This window comes from Labrus mixtus, chromosome 4 (assembly GCF_963584025.1).
Source record: "Labrus mixtus chromosome 4, fLabMix1.1, whole genome shotgun sequence".
In the NCBI taxonomy this organism is placed as follows: Eukaryota; Metazoa; Chordata; class Actinopteri; order Labriformes; family Labridae; genus Labrus; species Labrus mixtus.
The window spans coordinates 29,440,208-29,465,575 of NC_083615.1; the positions used below are offsets into that span (position 1 = coordinate 29,440,208).

The 25,368-nt window shown below is 37.9% G+C and overlaps 1 protein-coding gene across 1 annotated transcript in view; it reads left to right on the top strand.

Annotated features, from left to right (window-relative positions):
* Positions 1-24,326, top strand: part of spon1b (spondin 1b) — a 40,593-nt gene extending 16,267 nt beyond the window's left edge. Inside the window, exons 7-16 of the mRNA XM_061036809.1 lie at positions 10,701-10,765; positions 12,624-12,825; positions 14,096-14,236; positions 14,391-14,466; positions 15,679-15,861; positions 17,588-17,758; positions 18,351-18,518; positions 18,707-18,865; positions 21,053-21,316; positions 22,146-24,326. Coding sequence (XP_060892792.1) covers positions 10,701-10,765; positions 12,624-12,825; positions 14,096-14,236; positions 14,391-14,466; positions 15,679-15,861; positions 17,588-17,758; positions 18,351-18,518; positions 18,707-18,865; positions 21,053-21,316; positions 22,146-22,309 — 1,593 coding nt within the window. The 3' untranslated portion in view covers positions 22,310-24,326. The remainder of the gene's footprint in view (positions 1-10,700; positions 10,766-12,623; positions 12,826-14,095; positions 14,237-14,390; positions 14,467-15,678; positions 15,862-17,587; positions 17,759-18,350; positions 18,519-18,706; positions 18,866-21,052; positions 21,317-22,145) is intronic.
* The last annotated feature ends 1,042 nt before the right edge of the window (positions 24,327-25,368 follow it).

Here is a 25,368-nt window from a genome sequence, read left to right on the forward strand (position 1 = left end):
AGCAGATGAATACTGCGTGGTACAAAGGATTTAATGCCCCTTTTAGTCCTGGGTATTCTGAATCTGCGCCCTGAAGTCAAGGGTTCATACTCCGACCAAAGGGGGTGAAGAAGGTCCGCTGTAATCTTGTTGGCTAAATGAAGGGCTAAATTGGTGGCTAAAAGTATTTATTTAAAATAAAAAAATTGTATTAACCTTTATTTAACCAGGTTTGTATATATAATGTATATGAAAATATAAATCTAAGATAAAAATCAATTCAGAGTCAGCAGATAGGAAAAGTAGATGCAGTTAAATATTATAGAGAACAAATCAACGTATTTTTGTAGGCCAACCCGGAAGTAGCATCACCATGGGTTCTGTTGAGAATTCTCCTATGTGATTTTGGCATTAGATTTTGGATCATTGCAGAAAATAAGCTCTGTGGCTAACACCCGTTTCTGAAGCGTATGCGTTTTGTTCATCAGGATAATCTTCACAGATGAACACCATTTTTATGATGTTTGAAGAGTTAATGCAGCCGACAGAAGTAAAAAGCTAACGTTATGCTACAAGCTAACTACACCACGGTCAAAGGATTTTGACATCGCTACCATTATGCTTCAGGCGATCTCTGATAAGCTAATCAGCGGTTTTGACAAGATAGCGAAACAATAGCATTATACAATTATAATTATTACAATAATAACATTGTTTATTAACCTAATATTTGCTTAAGCCAAAGATTAAACCTACAGGAGACATCACGTCTTATTATAACTTTAATCAGATTTTAATGTCCACGACAACCACTGTAGTCACATTTAGCCACTAGTTAGCAACCGCCTTTTTAAAGACGCGTAAAAACTTCACAAGTGGAGGTATTACCTAGCGTAGTTTATGTGGTCTAACAAAACGCCAACATCTCTTAAGCTTGTGTAACCACAGACCTTATTTCAGGCGTCTAACCACAAACCCATTCATAATCCCCGTTGACTTTTAGACGTTAGACCCCATGGCGCTACAATGCTAACTTACTTCCTGGTTTTAGGACTCCTTCCTGTGGCGCCCTATTAGGCATGCTCAACGACGCCTGGTATTTGTAAGGGGCTACTACAGTATACTGAGGGGTTAATGACATGCTGAGGAAATAAAAATCTGAAAACACTCCCACACACTACCTCTGTCAAAACTCTAGCTAATGAATATAAAGAACAGCTACATTTCAAATTTCCTGAACTATTTCTGTACATGCAAGGGCTCTAGGGGACTCTTTATGCAGCTATTTTAGAGTTATGGTTTTTGTATTATTGGCAAATCATTTTAGAATAAAAACCTTTCCTTTTTATAAGCCTAGTTGGCTCATTTCCCAAATACATATCCCTGAAAATAAAATCAAGCTCTTAGAGGGTAGAAGTGGTGACCGCAATCTATAACTAACAAGCTAACAGGCAATATAAGGACATTCCTAAAATTATTCAAATTACCTGCAGAAATATCACATAACAAACTCCTATACTGGCCATTTTCAGGTTTGCTACTATAGGCTTATTTTATTTCTTTAAATCATCCAGGTACGTTCCGTACTTCATATCATCTTCTGTTAACTTAGCTTTTTTTATTTTCATCTAAATTGTACATACATTGTTCACATATGCAGGTTGACTATCACCATGGGCATTGGGTCAGAGTGAGAGAGCCAGCCAGATGTCTTTTGATAAAGGTTTATTTCTTAAACTCCATTCAGTTCAATAAAGGGGTGTAACAAAACACACAAAAGAAAATACAGTAGTTAATTGTGGATAATTAAAGTACTCAGGGTAAACTATTACAGACAAATAAAAACTATAGTTGTAGAAAACCACCTTACCACTGCTGAACCCTGTGAGGGTCAAAAGGAGTGAGGACAAGGGAGAGCAGTCTTTGAATATGGAGTCATCAGGTGAATTCAACCAGGCAAACAAGTAGTGACAGAGTGCAAACAACAACCAATCAATGCTGAGGAAAGGAGAAATCAGGAGGTGAACCAAAGGAAGTGAGGAAAGTGAAGAAGGGACGTGGTGAAATGTAACAAAATTCTTCACTAATTTTAATTGTCTGAAATCCTTGGCATTCCCAGAATTAGATTTGAAATAATGTATTCCATTTATTGAACTGCTTGTGAGGAAGCTCAACTAATGACAAAGACAACAAGATACATACTCAACAAGAGTAGGAAGCCAGTGCAGTGCAGAGAAGGCAACATAGGAGAAATGTGATACATTTGCCTAATTCTGCAGAATTTTAGAAACTAGCTGAGGAGACTTTTATTTTAATCTGGATATTAAGGAATTATAAATAACAAAAAAAAGTAACAAATGTATGGACTTGTTATACTGCATGGTTATCCACCAGGATGTGCAGGATTTTTTACAATCTTATGTTTGATTAATGGCTGGCCTTAAAATTGTATTTTGTGGGATTCAAAGAACATATCTTGATGAAACAGGACTTCCTTCTAGGAGTAGCATTAGATAAATTGTGTCTAGGACCCATTGTTTAGGGACAAGCACAATATCTATATGAATAACTTGTACTTTTTAGCATTTTGTCTTTAACATATGGACCAAGCAATTTGTAACATAGCCCTCTCAAAAGGGCTGGTTCCATCAGGCCCACAGTATATGTGTCCTCTTTCTACCACACTCTCTCATAGTGAGCACTGCAAGTGGCCGTTTGCGAGTGGAAAACTGTGTTTTGTTAGTGTGCTGCCAGTTTGGTGTGTGCCTGTCAGTTTAGGTTAGGGTTGTTGTGTGTAGACATTGGAGGCTGACAGACAGCCCTAACCTCTCTCTTGGCTGGCTGTGTCAGTCCTTTGGGAAATACCTACCCTGACTCAACAAAACTTCAGACTGTTTAATAGCAGAATGAGATGGCTTAATTGTGTTCTGCAGACTGGAATTTGCAAAGAATAGTTTGATTGTATACTAGAAACCTAGAGTGCCAAAGTGTCTTGTCTTAATAAAAGAGACTGGCCTTTTTTTCTTTTGGAAAAGTCCAACTTTTTTGTGTATCATGTTTTATGCCATTGAAGTTCAAAAATGTAGTCCTGCATATTGATTTACTTTTTTTTTTCCAAATGTGGGCAGCTGTGGATCAGTTATAGAGTTGGCCGACCAGAAGGTCGTACTAGTTCAGTTCAGTTCAGACCTGCAGGCACATGTCCGATGTTTCCTTAGACACTTAACCCCAGATTGCTCGTGCTGCTGCATCAGAGGTGTGTGGTTGTGTATGAATGGATTAGTTAATACTGTATTTTAAAATCAGTAGCCTCGGCTATAGAAGAATCCAGAGAAAAACTAAAAGTAGACAAGTAGCCATTACTGCTGTGACGTCTCCCTTCAACAGCTGTGGGTTTGAATGCGAGCAGTCCTACAAAGTGAACATTTTTTACTTTGACCATGACTTTCAATGTAACTTGACCTTTAACAACATTGTAAAGGAGTTCAGGAAGAACCTGAGGAGTTCTCAGCTGCTCTAACGGTCGGGACAAACTTTAACTCTGGGGAAACAAAGAGGAAGTGCACAACACACACTTTACACACATTCACTGGCTGATCACAGGACTAAGATATTCTTCAGAGGTGGATTGAGAGAAGACCCTCTCTGAGTGATCTATTGATTGGCATGTAGGTATGAAGTGATCCCCTATATAAAACATTCCTCTATGGCCATGTGTAATCAGGTGGATGTAATCATAACAGACCAGATGCTTTGGCAAATAAACAAAAACAAAATACGCTTAATTTATATCTATAGAAATATAATTCACAATGCATCTAGTCCAATGATTAAATGCAGCAGTTAATTGATTAAGCTAACAAGCCTGTAGAATAACTTTATATTATACAACAATTCATCACGTGACTGATGGTTGAGTTTTTCTTTATTTATTTCTCTATTATGTTATCCCAACTATGAATGCTGTTGTCATAGTAACCAGGCAGCAGCAAACACTGAGATGCCACTGCAGTAATGCCGGCTCCTGTACGATGGCAGTGCTCGCAAGCCGGCCGTATAAATTTAGTCTTTAAACATACCTAATAGAAATTCATCAGCATGCTAAAAAGACGATGGTGTTCTCTTTTACCTAAATCCACTGTTTGTTCTCATTCACATGTACACACTTCACTTTCTCAAGGCTCTATGTAAAAGCAAACGAAAAGGACACACATGTCCCAATCTGTGGGGCTCTTAAGCTAAGATTGGATGAACATCAAAGGCTGCTGTAAAGGTGGGACGCCGACATGGGTCAGTAATCCCTGCTAGGAATCTTACCCATCCACAGGAGCTATCCGCTGTGGTGATGGTGGACAAAGCCTAAAGATCAACCTCTCTGACTCAGTGCTTTATGTGTGCTTCAAGTCAATCGACGCAGACCGACACAGGCACAACAGCAGGGGAAAACTCTTCGTGTTATAATATCTCAGAACACACTGTTCTGAAAGTCACAATGATTGTGACCAAATTTGGATGTTTCATTGGCACCAAGTCTGTTGTTGAATTTGACCCATCTTTCTCAAATCATTCTTTCTTTCTTCTCTTAATAAAGAAACTGTAATATGTGCCCTCTAGGCAAACTTCAATACCTGCTTAAAAATGTAGTCTGTTAATGCCCCAGAAGCAGTTCTCCTGCATTCTGATGGATTGCATTCTTTATGCAAGGAGGCAGAATATTTTCTACACAAAAGTAAATATATATAATATGATGTAATAATTCAGTTTTATTAGATTACATTTAATTGAAATGCATGTTACATAATTTGTAATAACAATTAGTTTCATCACGGTAAACAAATAATATATATGTATACAAGAAGTATAAAGCAACCATCACAAACATCGATGATCCGTATCAGTTCCATAATTAGCTAGCAACACAAACTTTATTTTTTTCACTGAATCTATTCAACACTTGTACGTAGTAACACCTTGTCTAGAATTTGATAGAACATGTTTAAAACTGAAGGCCTGCGGGCCACATTGGCCAGTGGTACCTATCCTACCAACACTACTGATTAAAATGTATCTAAAAATATGTGTGACTTTAAGGAATGGTAACATAAATTCCTGTAACCTTTCTTTTCTACAACTATTCTCTTAAATGTTAAATGCTAACTGGTGCAAAAACATGAAGGCTATTTGAATGTAAATAAGGGGCTCACAGTACATGAAATAGCATCGAAATTGAGGTTGATTGTTCAAAAATCAGAATATCAATTTAGAACTGCTCGGTAATTTTGTTGAAGTTGTGTGGAAAGTAAATGTAAATATCGAAAGTGAGCTGATAGAACACCAATGTAATGGCACACTCAAGTCAAAGTACAAGTTCCTGGGCACTGAACCATTTCCACACTTTATCCCCTAACGATGCCCTAACTCTGCCTAAAAAAGTGTTGCGATGTGATGTAAGTTTGGAAGCACATACCTGTGTGAGCAACTTTTCTGTGAAGAAGATGAACAAAACTCATACTAAGGTCGTCTCACTAATGCACAACTTCAAACCTCAAATATTAAAGAACCTGCAGCTTAAATGTCAGGAATATGGTTCAGGACAGACAAAGCAAAGTGCACTTAAATAGGTGGGTTATGTAATCACCAAGTAGACTACTTCAATACTGCACATTCTCACCAGGTATATCACATTAAAATGATCTTATTTTGCTTTATTGAGTTGAAAATGAAAAACAAATATTAATGTCTGACTGTTATCGATTGCCTTTTTTAAAACCTTTGTCATTGGAAGTGAAAAACTGCTGATAGAGATTGTACTGACATGTCTGTTAAATTTGATCATTCATTTTTCCCTTGGTTTGTTCTGTTCTTTTTGACATGTTTTGGGGTCAGTTATGTTCATATTTCTGATTAAAACATGGTCAGTTTACATCTGTTGTTCAATAAATGTTTACCCTGTTGGCCCCCCTGAGTTAGACACAGTTTCAAATGTGCTAACCCTGTGTGCTATGTAAAGTATACTATGTTATCCTATACAACTAAACCTACTGATGATGGACATGGAGGCACATCCTCAGTTATGGAGCCCTCAGTGGAATATTATCTCCAACCCAACTGCAGCTCTTTTGCTTTTCTCTAGCAGTTCCCTGAGTAGAAAATAGGAAGTACCTTGCCGCTGCAGTTTTTCCAGATGATTTTCAAATATGCAGAACAGGCTGTGACATGCAGGAGATGGGTGGTAAAAATAATCCTGGACTCCTCCCGCAGCTAATGGGGCTTGCATGCAACGTTTCATGCCTGAATAATACAAACAAGTCAGAGGCACAATATTAAGCAAAGATGAAACATTTTACCTTGAAATACATCCCACTCTGGCTGGCTTTGGTGCTGCAGTTGAAGCAGCATGGGGTAAAGTTGGGACACCAACCAGCAGAGACAGTTAGCTTGTTGAAAAACTCAACAAGCAGCCGTGCTGTGAAACACACAAGGCCATGGGGCAAGCACTTTTGCTGCAACAGTCACAACTAGGAACAGTCACCTCAGTGATGGGTAGAAGAGGCATGCATTAGGGCTGCAGATAAAATCCCATTTGAATTTGTATGCTTTATCATTTTTAACATTTGAATATATTCTATTTTTAATGGTAAAATTTAGCAGGCTACTATTTACCCTATACAATAGCTTAAGGCAATTTTACCAATTACTACGGCAAACCTTGCGCCCATACTGCATGTCATTTTCGATATCATGAAGCTTTGACACAGAATAACATTCACTTGGATGTATGCATTGCCCATTTCTATTTCCCTCTCTGTCGCTCACGTCGACGGAAGAGGAACAAGGATGGCGGAGCTCTACAAGGCACTGACACTCGCTTTTCTCACTCAGCACAGATGGTTGGCTTGTTGTAGAAAGTGGCGATAATGATGTATTGATAATATCCACATCCGTGATTGAAATGTTGTGCTTTGACAGCGGAGAAAAACTTTTTTTCTCCGCTGTCAAAGCACAATAATTTTTTTATTTTATTTACAAAGACCAAACATAACCACCATGTAAAGCGTCCTTGGGTCCCCTAAATCTATTATTATTTGTTGTTTTTATTAAAATTAATACACCATGAGCACAGCACTAAGCCATATTTAGCAAAGTTAAAGTTCAAGGACAAAGTGCCTTTAAGAGGCAGAAACTGCTTGTGTTTCTGTGTTCCAGGTAAACTTTGCTGACTCATTTTAATCAGATACAGCCAGATCAAGTCAGTTAAACCAGTATTGCTGTACGTCTTAACCACAGCAAAGTGTGAAGGTGAATAACATGCTTTGTCGCTTTGTGCCTGAAGTTTTGCCTGTGGCCTAATTTGTCCTCTGTGTTTAAGGTGGTGAAGTTTGCCAACAGGTGTCCTACAGTTAAGTTTTCGGTTTGTAAGCCATATCCATTCCTCTGAAGAAGCACAGCATTAAACCCAATGAAGTATGTACATGTGCATAAGGCCCTGATCACACCAAGACGCGTCGCTCGAAGCGCGTCGCCAGAAAAAACATTATTTTCAGATGGCGTGCGCTCTTTTCTTGTGCCGCGTGTCATGTTTTTCTAGCGGTTTTTAGACGTGCTTTAAAGTTTAAATATTCTCAACTTTTCAGCACAAGGCACAGAGTCGCACCGCTCGTCAATGTTACAGGTGGCACAGGCAGCCAATCAAATTAGTCAACAGGCAGGCCTTACTACTTTACCTCTTTCTCTCCCACGAAGAAGAAGAATGAGTAGCGTGTAGACTCACTAAAGAGATGGTGGTCTTCACCATACTGTTTCCTTTTTTTCAGAACCCGAAATCTCTGCTTATATTTTGTTTCCCCCTCCTCATCCAATATTACAGCAACGGCAAGAGCTCGGAGTCTGCGCGCTTTTGAGGCATTTTATGAGCGGCCGCGTCTGTAGCGGCACGTCTCAGTGTGATCTGACACCAGGATTCTAAAAAGAGTATCAGCTATACAGTATGTGTCAGGGGCTGATCCTCATAAAGACAACTTACTGTTCCACCATTCAACTTTAGTGGAAGCTATATACCGCATATCCTAACTATAGATATACAAGTTTGCAACATCTCAAGGATTTTGGGCTAATTCCACAAGGATTCATTTTTACATTTCTGCAAAAGCAAGCGTAGCTTTGCTGCTTAGGATAGTGAGGCATTACAGGATGTCCAAGAGCTTTGGATTAAAAATCTTGATCGGCAGTTATTTGTTAACAGAGTTCTGTGTTTCAGCAGAGCTTCCATAGTTGGCCATGACAGGTGAATGCCAGAGTCAAACATGTAAAACTGTTGTAAAAACAGTAAGTAAAAATATATATCATGAATAAATTGTGATGTAACAGCCTGGCGTGTTTAGTTGTACGGGGTTTTATCATCTCTTTCTTGTTCTCGGGACTTTAACCTTGCAATTACACCATTCAATAAGTTATCCTGGTAAGCATGTGGCCTAAATACCTACTGGACAAGACCTGACCTGCAAGCTTGCTGAAATATGTGTAATCATGCTGATTTTGAAAGACTTCAGGTGCAGATGTGTTCACGGCTCAGCACACACAGCACATCCTTGCATAGTAGCAGAGACCATACTTTTTGTTTGTTTTATTTGGCCTGTACTCTTTTATTTCATGTTGTCTCTCCTTCTGCTTTCAGCAAGCAAAATAATTGATATACATGTTCTTATTTTTGATTAAAGTAATGTATTCAAACTCAACATCAAATGAAATTAAAGCATTCTACTTGTTGATCTCACTTTGGACAAATGAGTCAGAAATGATATATTACCTAAAATACAACTCAACAGCTCACACTCAAGATTCTGGTGTGTATTAGGTTCCTGCTAAAGAATCCTTCCTTCTAACTGAACAGGCCCAGATCTTTTTTCTTTCATAAGTATTTTGAGGGTTTCTTCCCCACTTTTAGAAGATACATTAGGGGGTCCAGTAACTGTGTTACATCTGTATAGGAAAGGAGCCATCTTCTAATATTCTTAACTACAAATGACTCAGATGTTCTGTAAATGGATACAACATATTCAATCCTAGTCTTTACCAAAGCAATGATAGTAATCTTTTCTCATGTCAGTAAAAAGACAGAGTATAATGTCATCAGCGTTTATACTGAAGGAACAAAATAACATGGTGAGTTGTCTTACTAGAATTATCAACTGCAACCAAGAGTGTCTAAGTGTCATGCTTCCTCAACTCTGTAAATACAAAATATATATGTGAGCTACCTAATTATTCTTCCCTGTATATTCTACACGTAACAGAAAGCCAAAGTGGAATGGCTGTCTTAAAAGTGATTTGTATAAACTTAGAGAACTTCACACAGCTACATGATGAATGCAAGTGCCTCCATACTTATTTCTCATCCAAAATGTAAAAGTGTAGAAGCTTGCTTCAGGGTGCACTCTTTCAGACGTCTTAATGGAATTCTCAGTGGAGTTCCTCCTTTTTCATGCACGCATCACTTAGTAGTTGCTTTGTGAACTGCCTGTCATGGCTAACTGTTGTGTTAACCCATTTGACATTCTTTGTGCCCTAAAGTGTCTTAAAAACTTGAACAACTTTCAGCACAGCAGGGAACGGTCAATACCTTTTTCCTTCCTAAAAGACAAAAAGGTGATAAAAGGTCTGAGTCTTGCAAAACTGAAGATGCTAAGCACCGTATGCAGAGTAAGCAGCAACATTTCACTAAACTGAGTCATAACTTAATTGGGCCTTCAGCCCGCTCATTTGAGGGGTACCTGTACCCAATATAAACATTAGAATTAGAACGTATTGGGATCAGTGAATCTTTACAACGCTGGGAAATGTGGTTGCACCTGATGATAGTTTTCTCTACCATCAAATCTAAAGGACATATTTAACTAAAATTGGTCATCACATTTTTAATCTTCCAACACCAACAAATACAAAAATATTCCTACACACATCATCTAATTTGCACTAAGCGCTAATTTGCAATGGAGTGTTATTTGTAACCATGTTGCTCTGTTACTAAGAACTGCTGTGCTCAGGTTCAGCTTCACTGAGCAGAAACCACAGCTGTAGGTTCTTATGAAGCGTAAGAACACAGTCACTTTTTACGTTTTTTGAATTAAACTACTAATCCTTCATGCACTTTTTATAGTTGTGGTAAGGTTTGGATTTTAATCATTTGGAATTGAGGGGCTAAATTAATAAGAAAAAGATAGAAATATAGGGACATACGGATAAAAAAAGGAGCCATGAGGGATAAAGGGAGAAGAAAGGAATCTCTCATTAAGGAAAGCCAAAGCTGTAATATCTTTCAAAATGTAAGAAAGAATTGCCAATAGTTCGGTTTCGAGGCCTCTAAATAATTAAATGTTTTTGTTTTTTGTCTATGGGCTAACACAGACCTGAACATTACTTAAACTTTCTTTTGCCATAATCTATTGTTTTATGGCCACAGCAAAGCTAGTGCATGTACTATTTGCACTCTTTGCTGTGTTTCAGTGTTATTCTTATGTGGATTCAAGACACTTTTCTTAATGGGATCAAGACATCTGAAAATGAAGATGTCTGGACTTCACGTTAGTGTCCTTGGGAGTATGGCAGTATTGTCAAATTTAAAATCTGGCATTTACCTATTTACCTTTCCTTATTCCTTATTTCACTGACATCCACTTCTGTGACACAATGCTATCTTTCCCCCCTCTCTCTCTCTCTCTCAGGCAAATGATGTACTGACTGTCATTAAAACGAAGGCTCAGTGGCCAGCATGGCAACCCCTCAACCTGTAAGTATCACTAGTCATCTGTTTCACTAAAGGGGAAAGGCTTCTGGGGAAACATCTGATTGGAAATTAAACAGATAAACTTCTGATGGTAGGGGTCACGATGTAGTATCATCCATTCATACACCACCACCGAAGCAGCAATTTAGGGTTGAGTGTCTTGCCCAAGGACACGTTGCCCAGCTGGGGATTGAACCCTTGACCTTCCGGTTGAGAGGCAACAACTCTACAAACTGAGCCACAGCCGCCCACAATTCATACCCATTCACACACTGATGGTAGATGTTGCTATCAGAAGTAACAACAATCCCATTCCTTCACATTCATATGCTGCATATGCATATGAGGCAGTGGTAGCAACTTGGGGTCAAGTGTCTTGCACAAAGACACATCAGACATGTGGCTGCAGGAGGTGGAGATCACACCTCGACCCAACTCTCCGTTTGAGAGATGACCAACTCTACCAACTGAGCCGAAGCCGCCCACAACACATCAACATTTACACCTGTACAAATACACCTGTATTATTGTTACCGAAGCACCCCCTGTGGGTCAAATGGTATAAAATCTTTAAACACCTAATACACACTCTTACCACTACAGGAAAACATTTCCAATTAAATCAGATACCCCGTTATTGATTGGTGATTGATTGGTTTTCTGTCTTTCAGGCCATGATCAGTAACAAACTGTTCTTATATACATCAGATTCTATTGATCTCAGATACACACCAGGAGAGAGTTTCATGCCATGCAGACAGCAACACACTGACTCGACAGCCATACACAAGTTTGCTCTTCCCCTCCCGCTTCAGTTCTCTGATGCAGACACACACAATGTGTGGAAAATCAGTCTTACTACTCCCCTTATGCACTCTTTCTGTTTTGACCTGTCCTGTTAAATGTAAATTGTGTTGTTGTGTAAGAAGTGTAGTAGTAGTGTAGAATCGGCCAATATCGAAAGGCCTACTAAAGTTAACACTATCTAAGGAACCTGTTTTTTGGCTGGACTGCAGCAAAGCTAGGCACAAACTGTGTAAACCCTATTGTAGAGTTTCAAATTCAATAGAACTTGAACTTGTACTTAAACTCTGTATACTATGAGAATAGGCAAGCCCTCTCTCGTTGGCACATCTCCCCCTAACACTCCGCTAACACTGAGGACTTTTACAACATAACCTTACCTTCACTTTATGTAAAGTTTACAGAGACTGAATTATAGCATCCTGAAAATGTCCTAATAACTTTTTTTTTTGCTGTTGGCCTCATAACAAAATGTCCAAAGTAAACGCGTGCTGTATTGCCGTGGGGTTCATGGATGATCTGAACTCGATGCTAATACAAACAATGGAATGATCAGAAATTAAACTGTATTTTCATATGAATACAAATCCACAGTAAGTAATCCTGTTATCGACCAAAAAGTAATATATGTGAATGAACGTATGGTGCACATAAAAAGGAGAAAGCTTTACCCTTGGGATTGGAAAAAGGGATCTTACATTGCAAACTCAGTCATTTACGCTTTAATTGCCAAAGCAGATTTTGAGGTCGCAGCAATTTTTGTGCAAGTGCAAGGGAAATTAGAAAAAAAAAGTTGTTTAAAGAAATCTATATTTCACTTTATTGCCACTATGGATTTTTTTGCGATTCATTGCTATTAATTTTGATATTTGGAAAGACATAATATATAAAGGAAAATCTTAAACATGCTGTAAATTACTTTGTTGAGATTGGACCCACTAAACATGCCTTACAAATCACTACATACAAATAGCCGATCATTTTAGATTATGATGGGATTTGTCATCTTGTAAAATGTCTACATGGATTTGTTCCATTATTCTTTTTTTTTTTTTAGGAGAGCAGCTCCATCAGCAGAGTTTTCGGTGGACAAGACCCGTCATCTGATGTCGTTCCTCACCATGCTCGGGCCAAGCCCAGACTGGAATGTGGGGCTGTCAGGAGAGGACCTCTGTACCAAAGAGTGTGGGTGGGTCCAGAGGCTTGTGACAGACCTCATTCCCTGGGATGCAGGCACTGATAGCGGTGTCACATATGAGGTAATGTATCTGAAGTTTGATATTCTATGGTAGCACAGTCTTAAATAAGACAAATTTCTAGTCCATCATATTGAACACTCTACAAAGGGCTGTGGCAGAGCTTTGAGACCATCAAATAAACAAAATCAACCAATGAAATCAATCCTTTATATAAATTAAGTTAATCAAATCAATCCAACAAATTACATCAATATACTAAATCTATAAAATCAATCAATAAAATCAATCGGTGAAATCCGTCAAATTAAGCAAAGAAATCATTTAAATATATTAGATAAATCTTTTTGATAAACAATGTATGTAGGGATGAAATCCAGCTCTATCAAATCTATCAAGTTATATCAATAACTGAAATCAAAGAATGAAAATAATGCTATGAAGAAATCACTTAATTCAGTCAAACCAGACAATGAATTCAATCAAATCAAACTAATAACTGAAATAAATGGAATCAAAGAAATGAATCAACACAATCAATCAATGAAAACAAAATCGATGAATTCATTCAATCAAATCAAGTACTGATATGAAGCAAAGCAGTAAATCCAATAATAATAATATATTTGAAATGAAATTACAATGAAATGTATTAAATGAATCATATCAATGAATAAAATCAATAAGTCAATCAAATCAATCACCAAATATATCAAATCAGTCAGCGAAATAAGTCAAACATTTCTATTATGAAATCAGTGAAATTCAATCTCTAATATCTCTAATCCATATATCTCTAATCCATACATCGCTTTATCTCTAATCCATATATATATCTATATCTCTAATCCATATATCTATATATCTGTATCTCTAATCCATATATATATCTATATCTCTAATCCATACATCGCTTTATCTCTAATCCATATATATATCTATATCTCTAATCCATATATCTATATATCTGTATCTCTAATCCATATATCTATATATCTGTATCTCTAATCCATATATATATATATCTGTATCTCTAATCCATATATATATATATATCTCTAATCCATATATCTCTATATATCTAATCCATATATGTATGTATAAATGTTTTATGTCTGATGTCTAATCTTTAATGTCATCCTATATCCAGCACAGTGGGGGAACTATACAAACACCTGTCTGACTCCTCCAGATAAAAATAGTCAAGCTGAAACAGAATTATCAGTCTTTAATTAACATTTTAATCAGACTTCATTTATGTACATACAATAAAAACAACAACAACAACAAGGTACCTAACTTGTTTACAAATCCTACTTTGTTTTCCCTAAAGTCACCAAACAGGCCAACCATTCCTCAGGAGAAGATCCGCCCCTTAACCAGTTTGGACCACGTTCAGAGCCCGTTCTACGACCCTGAGGGAGGGGCTATTGCCTCTATAGCAAGGGTGGTGTTGGAACGCATTGCTAGAAAGGTAAAATATAATATACAGCGTGTGTGTGTGTGTGTGTGTGTGTGTGTGTGTGTGTGTGTGTGTGTGTGTGTGTGTGTGTGTGTGTGTGTGTGTGTGTGTGTGTGTGTGTGGTTGTTTCTCTTGTAACTGACCCTTGTTTTCCTTATGTATGCAGGGAGAGCAGTGTAATATGGTACCAGACACAGTCGATGACATAGTTGCTGATATTGGACAGGAAGAGAATGAAGAAGGTAAACAAAATGAACAGTCCTCACAGACACTCTCTATGATTGTTTATGAACCCTTTCACCAAGAAGACTTTTGATGATTTAAGGCGTGTTGGAGTTCTCAAATTATTTTGTCATGTCCTTGAAACTTACCTGCTTATGCCTTTCACTCCATGTTTGCCAAACATTAACTTTAACTATCTATTACAGCCCCAGTCTCATACAAATATCACTGCTCTACTTCACTATGGGAATCAAAGCATTACATTTCCACCATGTGCCATGTAGACCCTTTTAGGGCCTAAGTCACAATGTACTTACATTTGAAGGATCTATACGGCTGCTGTGAAGATCTTTATTTTAGACAAAGCTCTGTAAACTGGGTATTTGTCCTGATCATTCTAGAGAATTGATGCATGTGGCTAGAGGGAAATATGGGACCCTTTGAAACCATTCTTCATTCAAGCTTTCCCCTTGGTCCAACAGGAGCTTTCTTTTTTACTTACACATCAGCACAAGTCTCGTTTTACATTCCCCTTTATGTCTCCAGCTACTTTCTTTCCCTGTTTTCTCTGTCATCGCCAGTTTGTATTCCCCTAGTGCCTGACAATATACATGATCTTTTATAACCACATATTTGTCTGCCCCCTTTGACCCCAGGAATAGCAAAGTAATTGAAGCCAGTGCATCTTTTAAGGCTTGTAGCTCTAGGTTATGTACGTGTGGCTCCTTGCCGTGAGTCCAAAAACAAACTAACAAACACAAAATCTTGCAGTAGGATATGCCAATATATTTAATGATTCAACACAATAAAGAATAATAAATAAAAGAAAAGGCTTGTTTCTTGCCTCGGTATGCAACGTTTGCCACAGTGTGCCACGGTCAAAAACCATCGACCTCAGTGCTAATCGGCATCCTGCCAACAAAGTTTGGCTCCCTGGGTTAACGGTGCCACCCAGTGGTCAGCACAATATACAAAAACAAACACCCTAAAAAAGTCACTCTGTATATATACATCATCAATGTATAATTTGATCATTTTATAATGCAACGTTGTATAGTAATATACTGTATGTCCCTCATCATCTTATTAGTTACTGTGATTAAGTGAAATGAAAGACTAAAGGAATATGGCAGAAGTACATGTATCTGGTAACAGTGATCATTTTATGAATTATATATATTATTTTGGTTTATCCTCCCTAATCCAAATATTGCTGTGTATTTCTTTTTCAGATGACACACCAGAGACATGTATCTACTCACCTTGGTCCCCCTGGTCGGCATGCAGCAGTGCTACGTGTGAAAAAGGACGTAGGATGAGGCAGAGGATGCTGAAGGCCCAGCTTGACCGCAGCATTCCATGTCCACATACTCAAGACTTTCAGCCCTGCATGGGACCAGGATGCAGTATGGAGGGTAAAAATTAATGTAAAAAAAAACAGAGCTGCAGCTGCTGTCGGTTGGTCGGTCACATTTTACTCACTGACAGGAATTTAGGACAAAAAAGCATCAATACTCTTCAGACCTACTTCACAGACATGACACTTTTTATGTCTTCACCAGATCTTGATGATTGGTGATGAAGGCCACGACTCAGCCAATCATTCTTGCACTTTTATGAGTGTAGGAGCCAGGGTTTGATCTGCCCAATCTTTGATTGAGGATTACCCAATTCCTCCCTAAACTGTCAAAACACTCTCTGTGAGTGATCATTTAAAGTTATGACTGAGGAAAGAGTAGACCAACTAATCAACTATAAGCATGTCTTTCTTAAGTGTATAGTACACATGGATAATGTAAACCCTTAGCAAAGGGGTCTCATCATCTATTTATGAAATAAATAAATATTGACACAAAATATTGATGAGATATTCATTTGGTTGTTCTTCTGCTAAAAACACTCTGTAACATTCTTCAATTAGTCAGCTTAGCACCTTTAACAAACCCTGAACTGAACATTTCTAATGATGATGACGTAAGATTACCAGAAAAGGTCTGGGGGAATCAGTGCCGCACTTAATGGAGGTTTTACACCTCAATTGTCTGTGATTAGATCAGTAGTCTGTTCTTCTTAGAAACTGACTGAGAGAAAGAGCAGACATTCAGAAAGGTAACTGAGGGGCTAACCTGCCACACTGGGGAGATTAAATAATCTTAAACCCGATAGGAAATTACACTTGCAAAACTCATGTGACCAGTTGATTACAGAGATGCGGACTCGGCTCCGAGTTGCTCTTAGAGGAAGAATATGCAATTTTTTGATCCAGCAGATGTCGCACCCTTGAGCACGAGCATGAAACCAAAACAACTTGCGCTGCATTGTTGTGTTAGCATGCTAATGCTAGTGATCTTTATTATGCTCGTATCTTCACACTGCATGTAAATTTACCTGAAATGAGCGTGATCTAGAAACACAGTTAAGCAATGAGTACAGTATGTTATTCTTCTTTTCTCTAGTCCCTCAATTAAACAACTTTTATATGTGAGGGGAGGAGTCAGCCGGCCGTCCTGGCGATGTAAACAAAGTGAAGATAGGACTCTGAAAACTCTGAAAACATCACAGACAGTGGGACTCGGGTGTTACACCCATTGTAGACAGTCATGACTCACAGAGTTATTTTCAGAGGATATACTTGATTTATATTACATTTAAGTGTGAAAAATTGTGATCAAATTCACACAGTCCATCAGTATTAACTAACCCATTCATACACATTCACATGCAGCCTACCCAGCAGTGGGACACATTGACATGTGGCTGCAGGAGCTGGGGATCAAATGACTCTACCACTGAGCCACAGCTGCTCAGTGGGGCTTGTACTGTATCAAATTATCTAAACTGAAGCTCCTGAACTTAATCGTTCAACTGTCAAGTCATTTTGTTTCTCTTCTCTATAAATCTCTGCCCCTCTTTCCAAGGAAGACAACAAAACTAGCACAGCCCTTTATTTAGATTTATCCTGATAACTGAGGTCTTGGTATTAGTACACAGAACAAAACAGTTATATGACCAAAATGAGCTTGATTTTATAGTTCATTTTATAGTGCAGATGCAGAATTTTCTTATCCTAATATAACAAAGAGAGAAAAAAGTCAGAAAATCTCAAAATATTTCAATCATACTTTCTTTCTTGCTGGCCAGAGCAATCGACGTGTATGATGTCGGAGTGGATCAGCTGGTCAGCCTGCAGTGTGTCCTGTGGTATGGGGATGAGGTCTAGGGAGCGATACGTCAAACAGTATCCTGAGGATGGTTCGCTTTGCCAGCTCAACTCTGAGGAGACAGAGAAGTGTGTGGTCAATGATGAATGCTGTGAGTTCTTCCTTTTCCACTTTATCTTTTACGTGTTTGAAGATGTATAGCTCTGAAATTATGAACTCTGTAAAACTGTATTATGTTGAAGAGTAGGTTGTCATTAGATTGCCAGAACTACAGACAATTTTCTTATTTTCATTGAAGACTATAGGTATGGAAATGAACAAAGTACATCAACCCAATTGATTTTTTTTGGAAACTAGTATTTGATATATATTTGTTAATAATTTAATTTGGTTCTACTTAATGTACTGCTAATACCCTTACTAAAAAAAACTTTTTGTGAACGTCTTTAATACTAAATTAGTAAAGTGGAATTTCACACAAGTTAGGAAATGCATTTCCCTTTTCAGCCGTAGAGAAATCTCTTCAGTCATGGACAAACCCTTGTAACTTGAGACATGATTTGGTGGAAAATGACTCCTTTGATATCTACAATGAAGAAGATTGACAATTATGATTGTTATGAATGTTCTAAAATTGAGCTCTAACTTGAAGCCGCCAAGCTAAAAGTAGATCGCCCTGTAATGGAATGACTGAGAGAGAGTTTTCTTTTAAATAGCGTTCTTGGTATTTGTCCTTTCCACAGCACCCAGTAGCTGTGTGGTGACTGAGTGGGGCGAGTGGGACCCCTGCAGTGTCACCTGTGGGCTAGGTATGAAGAGACGTGAGCGCATGGTGAAGATGCCACCTATAGATGGATCCATGTGTAAGACAGAGGTAGCTGAAGTGGAGAAGTGCATGATGCCAGAATGTCGTAAGTTACCAAATATTTATGTCCTTTTATTTAAATAGTGGTAATACATACCACACATTGTTCTACATTATACACTGAGTAGACTGATGAGAGAGATTTGGAGTATGAAGTCAGATTAATAATCATTTATAACTCCAAACTAACAGTTAAAGTTGGTAATAATGACTATCTGTGTTTATCTCCTGCAGATACCATCCCTTGCATGCTGTCACCCTGGTCCGACTGGAGTGTGTGTAGTGTTACTTGTGGGCGGGGCATACGAACACGTCAGAGGATGTTGAAGTCTGATCCTGCAGGATGCACAGAGGAGCTGGAGCAGACAGAGAAATGCATGCTGCCCGAGTGCCGTAAGTAGGACAAATCCGCTGCTGTTCATTACCAGAAGAGCTGTAGACCAACCTCTGTCTGAATAGTTTAGTCCAGTGGTTCTCAAACTTTTTAGACTGCGTACCACCTCCGAAAATATTTGGCTCTCCAAGTACCACCATTATGGTAGACGTTAAAATACACTGTAGGCCTATTTCTACACACATCTTACACAGGAGGCAAATATTATTTATTATTGACTGTTGGCAGCCACACTATAGGACTACTAAGGGCTAGCGCTAGAACTGGCACTTAAACTAACACAACTCTGACATTTGCCCAAATCAAAAAAAAAGTGCAGCACAATAAAAATGACAACTTAATACCAACAACCTGTTTGACAATATTGAATCTCCAGTGTTTCCCACACAAAGACGATACCTGGGCCCATGTATATTTCCGACCTGTTCTTATTTAATTTTTAATTTATTCATAAAATTGCTGCGTGAGAGAGAGAGAGAGAGAGAGAGAGAGAGAGAGAGAGAAAGACAGAGCAGGGGAGAGAGAGAGAGAGAGAGAGAGAGAAAGATAGAGCAGGGGAGAGAGAGAGAGAAAGACAGAGCAGGGGAGAGAGAGAGAGAAAGACAGAGCAGGGGAGAGAGAGAGAGAAAGACAGAGCAGGGGAGAGAGAGAGAGAGAAAGACAGAGCAGGGGAGAGAGAGAGATACAGAGCAGGGGAGAGAGAGTGAGCGTGTGAGAGTGAGCGTGTGAGAGAGTGCAGGCTCCGTGCAACCAGAGCCTCTGTATTATAAGGCTCTGCGTTCAACATAACAAAACTCCTCGACTCCTGTGCATAGTTAAGACAGCAAAATAGAGCAGAATCACATCAGCTTCAGAGCAAGAGAGAGAGAGAGGGTGAGCGACTGTCCATACACTCTTGTAAATGCATCACAACAAAAGCTTCTCCTGGCTGCGTTTTAAAAATGTAAATGTACAGCTGCTTGCCACCGATTGTGTGCTGAACTCCAATAAATAACAGAATATCTGTTAATGTAGACCTACAGCTGCTTTCTGTTGATTCAGGACTGAACTATAACAGAATAGAGTGGAACTTTTCAAAACGCGAGGCGTACTCCTGTTGTTGTTCATGTCTGTGCGTGTGCGAACATAAATTGAGAAGATTAAAGTTGTTTGTTGCCAAAACTAGATTAATTTAGAGGGAAAAGACATTTGGAATACAACCCAATAGATACAAGACAGATAAGATAAGAGTACGACAAAAAATATATTTGGAGATTTGCGTACCACCACAGGGAGCCCGCGTACCACCGTACCATAGTTTGAGAACCACTGGTTTAGTATACCCTTTCACTCATCATCACACCTTAGTTATATGAGGCTCTATACTCTTCTATACCGAGTAGCTACTGTTTAGAAAAGAAGCTAATGGGTATCTTAAAAAACAAACAAATTAAAAAAAAAACAATAATAATAATACAAAACCAGTTGGTAAGCAAAGTGCACAGAAACTTCAAATTCAAACAATGAAACAACCTGAAAGACTCTGATGTTCACATTTCAATTGAATTGATATTGACTTAAAAAAGTGTTCAGCGTGCCTAATCAAAAATCCTGTGGGAGACTCCTCCTGACCCTTTTCTCAGAAGAGAAAAACACATGATGTTTAATATGTTAGCACATAAGTATCACGTCTAGATTTCTTCGGATTTCTTCGGATTTCTGTTTTGCATTATAGTATGTAATATGTATGTAAGTGTGAAAAATCACAAAACTACCATCAGTCATGTTTTTTTACATTTTACATTTTTACGTTTATGTTATATAATAATAATAATAATAATAATTTGATACAGCATCTTTCCTTTGACTACGTAACAAAATCATTATTTCAGATTAATTACTGGAACTAGGAATATGCACTTTTGTGAATTATGGCCCCTGTCCTTCTAAAATCTGCGTGCTAGTGTCTGTTTTGATCATCTGTGTTTAGGCCGGTCAATTAATTTCTATTCTGCTTTCATAAAGTTACACATTCATGTCATTCAGAAAAGCTTTGAATGTATTACATCATAGATTTAATAAACAGACAAGAATCTGTGTTTAAAAGAACTGATAAATATCTGTACTGCACTTTGTCTATCAAGCTCAAATGTAATTGTCTGTCACTGCTTTCCTCTTTGTTTCTAAACTTCTGTGTATCCTTTCAGCGATTGACTGCATGGTGTCAGAGTGGTCCGAGTGGTCAGAGTGCAACAAGTCCTGTGGAAAAGGACACACGATTCGAACCCGTATGGTCAAACTGGAGCCCCAGCTTGGGGGGAGTGTTTGTCCTGAGACAATCCAGAGGAAGAAATGCAAGATCAGAAAGTGCCGAACAAAAACGAGGGAGGAGAAAGGAGGTGGAGCTGGAGGAGGAAATAGAAGGAGGCGTGGAAAACAGGGAAGAGATGCAGCTGTTGAGGAGCAGCTAGGTTGGCTAAAAGTTTTAAAATCATTATTATTACAGCTTATAAATGAGACTAAAACTGACTGTCCATTGTTTTAATATCTTTATTATTATTACAGCTGATAAATGAGACTAAAACTGACTGTCCATTGTTTTAATATCTTTATTATTACAGCTGATAAATGAGACTAAAACTGACTGTCCATTGTTTTAATATCATTATTATTATTACAGCTGATAAATGAGACTAAAACTGACTGTCCATTGTTTTAATATCTTTATTATTACAGCTGATAAATGAGACTAAAACTGACTGTCCATTGTTTTAATATCTTTATTATTATTACAGCTGATAAATGAGACTAAAACTGACTGTCCATTGTTTTAATATCATTATTATTATTACAGCTGATAAATGAGACTAAAACTGACTGTCCATTGTTTTAATATCTTTATTATTACAGCTGATAAATGAGACTAAAACTGACTGTCCATTGTTTTAATATCTTTATTATTACAGCTGATAAATGAGACTAAAACTGACTGTCCATTGTTTTAATATCATTATTATTATTACAGCTGATAAATGAGACTAAAACTGACTGTCCATTGTTTTAATATCTTTATTATTACAGCTGATAAATGAGACTTAAACTGACTGTCCATTGTTTTAATATCATTATTATTATTACAGCTGATAAATGAGACTAAAACTGACTGTCCATTGTTTTAATATCTTTATTATTACATCTGATAAATGAGGCTTAAACTGACTGTCCATTGTTTTAATATCTTTATTATTACATCTGATAAATGAGACTTAAACTGACTGTCCATTGTTTTTTTGCCATTAGGTTGTAGGCTACATCCGTGGACCAGCTGGACGGACTGCACCAAACCATGTGGAGGGGGAATCCAGGAACGTTTCATGATGGTGAAGAAAAGAGGTAAAGGTACCGTGATGGCAAGCTGTAAGGACCGAAAGGAGATCCGCGCGTGTAACGTTCATCCCTGCTAGCAACAGGACTTTGAGAGGAGGAGAGGCAACAGCTGGATAAGTCCATGAGGTTTAAATATGTTTGTTTTTTGTTTTTTAAATGACCTCTATGTGCAGGGAGGTGAGATGTGCGGAAGGAATATGGGTTTGTTTGGAACTTTGGAAAATCAATCTGTGTTTAGGTAACTAAAAAGGAAGAGAGAAAGATTTATATTGTACTGTTTAGTGAAGCAACCAAGGTTTTTGTTACAGATTTTGCTGTAGATAATAATGGTCGAATTTAAGTGGAAGTTAAATTTTAAAGAAAAAAAAAAGTTTAGAGGAATGTTCCATTAAATAGTCTAACTACAGATGGTTTGTCATCAAGCTTGGTTGCATTTCTTTGTTTTTCAGAGGTTTTGTCCATGGGGTTTGAAATACGGTGTAGGCTTGAGATCTCCTCCTGAGAATTCTCACAAAAATCTTCAATTATTTTCCCAGAAAAATAGCCACACAGGAGCCTGAGATATTTGCACGTGATTACTTCTTACTGTACTGACTCAAAGATGCCTACGATACATTATTTTTACCCTTTAAATACCATTACTGCATTAAATATCCTTATCTAGGTAAGAAGTATTCTTCTAATCTTATTCAGAATAGTTTGGCAGCCTGCAGGGCTTTGGAAAATATTTTGGAGCCAGCTCAACAATCTTTGTTCAGACAAGCAGGGGGAAAACTCAGAGTTCAAGTTTGGTTTATTCAATGATATAAATCATATTGTAGGTCTGTTAAATGCTCAGAGATGTTCATAACCTGTAGAGCAGAACTGAAGTCAAACATGGTCAGATCTTCTGTGTTCATTTGGTGTAACAGCCCTTTTGGGTTATGGTCTCCTTACTTTAAGCTTTAAGACAGGCAATATGAGTATTATATAAAAGGAAAACATAACACTCAAAAGAGAGAAGATGGATCTGTATGGATGATTGGTGGAGCAAAAAGGGTAGTTAGTACTGCAGGTTATTCCCAGCAGCTTTGTATATGTGTTAGAAAGTCTATTACACTAATACTTATACATTTATGCTGATACACTTCATAGCCACATACCACTAAAAAACTAAACCATTACCTGTATTTTAGTATGTTGCTCTTCTTAATAAGTGGAGCAGTAATTGCAGAAAATCACTCCACAATTCCAGCCTAATGTTATCCAACAATCCACTTTGTATCCTTTAAGACGCTCAACATTCAAAAAGAGGATAAACTTTGAACACATTGAAAAAACTCCTCACTTACAAAAAAAGAGCTTTGGAAAAATAGTTGCAGTTCTATTACTGCATTAATGAAATCATATATAATAGAATAGAATTATGATTTTGGAGAACAGAAACATTTTGCCAAAGTAATTATTAAAGAAACGAGGATTAACTGTCAACCCAGAAGTAATACTTAAAACTGGCAAGTTTTTAAAAAGGCATCAACAGTCTGTTCTTTTTGCAAGGCAAAACCCAGAGAGTCTTTAAAGATGTATTGATAAAATGTCTATTTAGTATCTAACCAACACTTAATTACAACTACAACTAGTACTAAAAACCACTTAAGATAGAAGAGATCAATTTTAAGGGACATTTTTTATACTGTTAAGATTAGTCTTTATGTACCCTACTGCTTTGTGTCATGTCTTTACATATCTGCTGTGCAGCACTGCTGCAACGGAAGCTCCATGGAAACCTTTGCAGATTAAAAAACTGTACTGTCGCCTGTTACTGGGACCTTTCTACCAATATAGCTTTTCTTATAATTGTTGTTGTGTTTTTCTTTGTACTGTCATTAAGAGAGATTTGTAGTATAGCTTGTTTGTTAGAATTAGCAGTGTGTTTCTACTCTCTTTCTTTCTACTGTTTCATCACCAAAGTTATATTTCCTTGACTTTATAGCCTTTGCTCTTTGTAATTTTGGACATCTGTTTTTTTTCATTACCTCTGTTTCACTGACTAGTTTCTTAGATCGCTTAGTGGAATCACTTTTCCAATAAAAAATAATATAAGTGTAAAAATCATGACTTCAGTTGACTCACTTTAACCCTTTTCACACATACAGAAATCTCCTGAAAGTCCCCCCCCCACCCCGACAGGGATAGTCCCCCCCACCCCTCCCCTATGACAGGGATAGGATAGGCTTTTGAAGTGGGGCCTTACCTAACATGTCAAAGAACAGGCTGTTTAATGATGATAATACTTCATATAAAGTATGTTGGTACATATTATTATCATTAGTATCATTTCCAAGCAGGTGAAAGGATCATGTAATATATCCATCATCCAGAACTGAAATCAAGTTGACCTCTTACTGGCTCATGGCTTTCAGTTTGTAGCCTCAGCTTCCATACAGTATGTCTCATCATGTACTTACACATTCACTCCACAAGATGGAGATAGAAGAACAGAATACAGGTAACCCAAATGAAATCAAGATTTTACAGGGAGCGACACAAAGAGATAGAACTGTTTAAAGTAGTTTTCTAGTCACAGCCTGCTCTTAACAGTCCTTCATGCTGTTCATCTACGTCTACATGTCAATTGATATGCCTCCCAAGTAATGTTTGATTTCCTGGATTTGTTTATCTTTCACACACACCACACACACACACACACACACACACACACACACACACACACACACACACACACACACTATGTTCACAATGCTGTCTCAAACTTACTCTCACTCAACATAGCAACAGACAAAGAGGTGCAGCTGAGGCAGGCCTTATTTCTCTTGGCACACAGCACCCTCTTTTTATTCAGAAGAGTTCGAAGCCAAAAGCAGAACTCTGAGCCGTGAAGTCAAAGACGAGTTACAAAGCAATTCAAAAACCCTTCAGATATTAATGAGCTCTTCAGACCAAAACATTTTTTTAACCAGGCTAGAAACTTCTTTATTCGGTTGTCAAAATGGGAATTTTAACATGGATGTTGATGGTGAACGATCAAGGAACTTCTGCATTGGCTCCACTTTTCAACATTGGATCTTGCTGCTTGGTTGAACTCCTGAGTTGTATGCATCATCAATAGTGCAACATTACTGTATGTTACACCTTT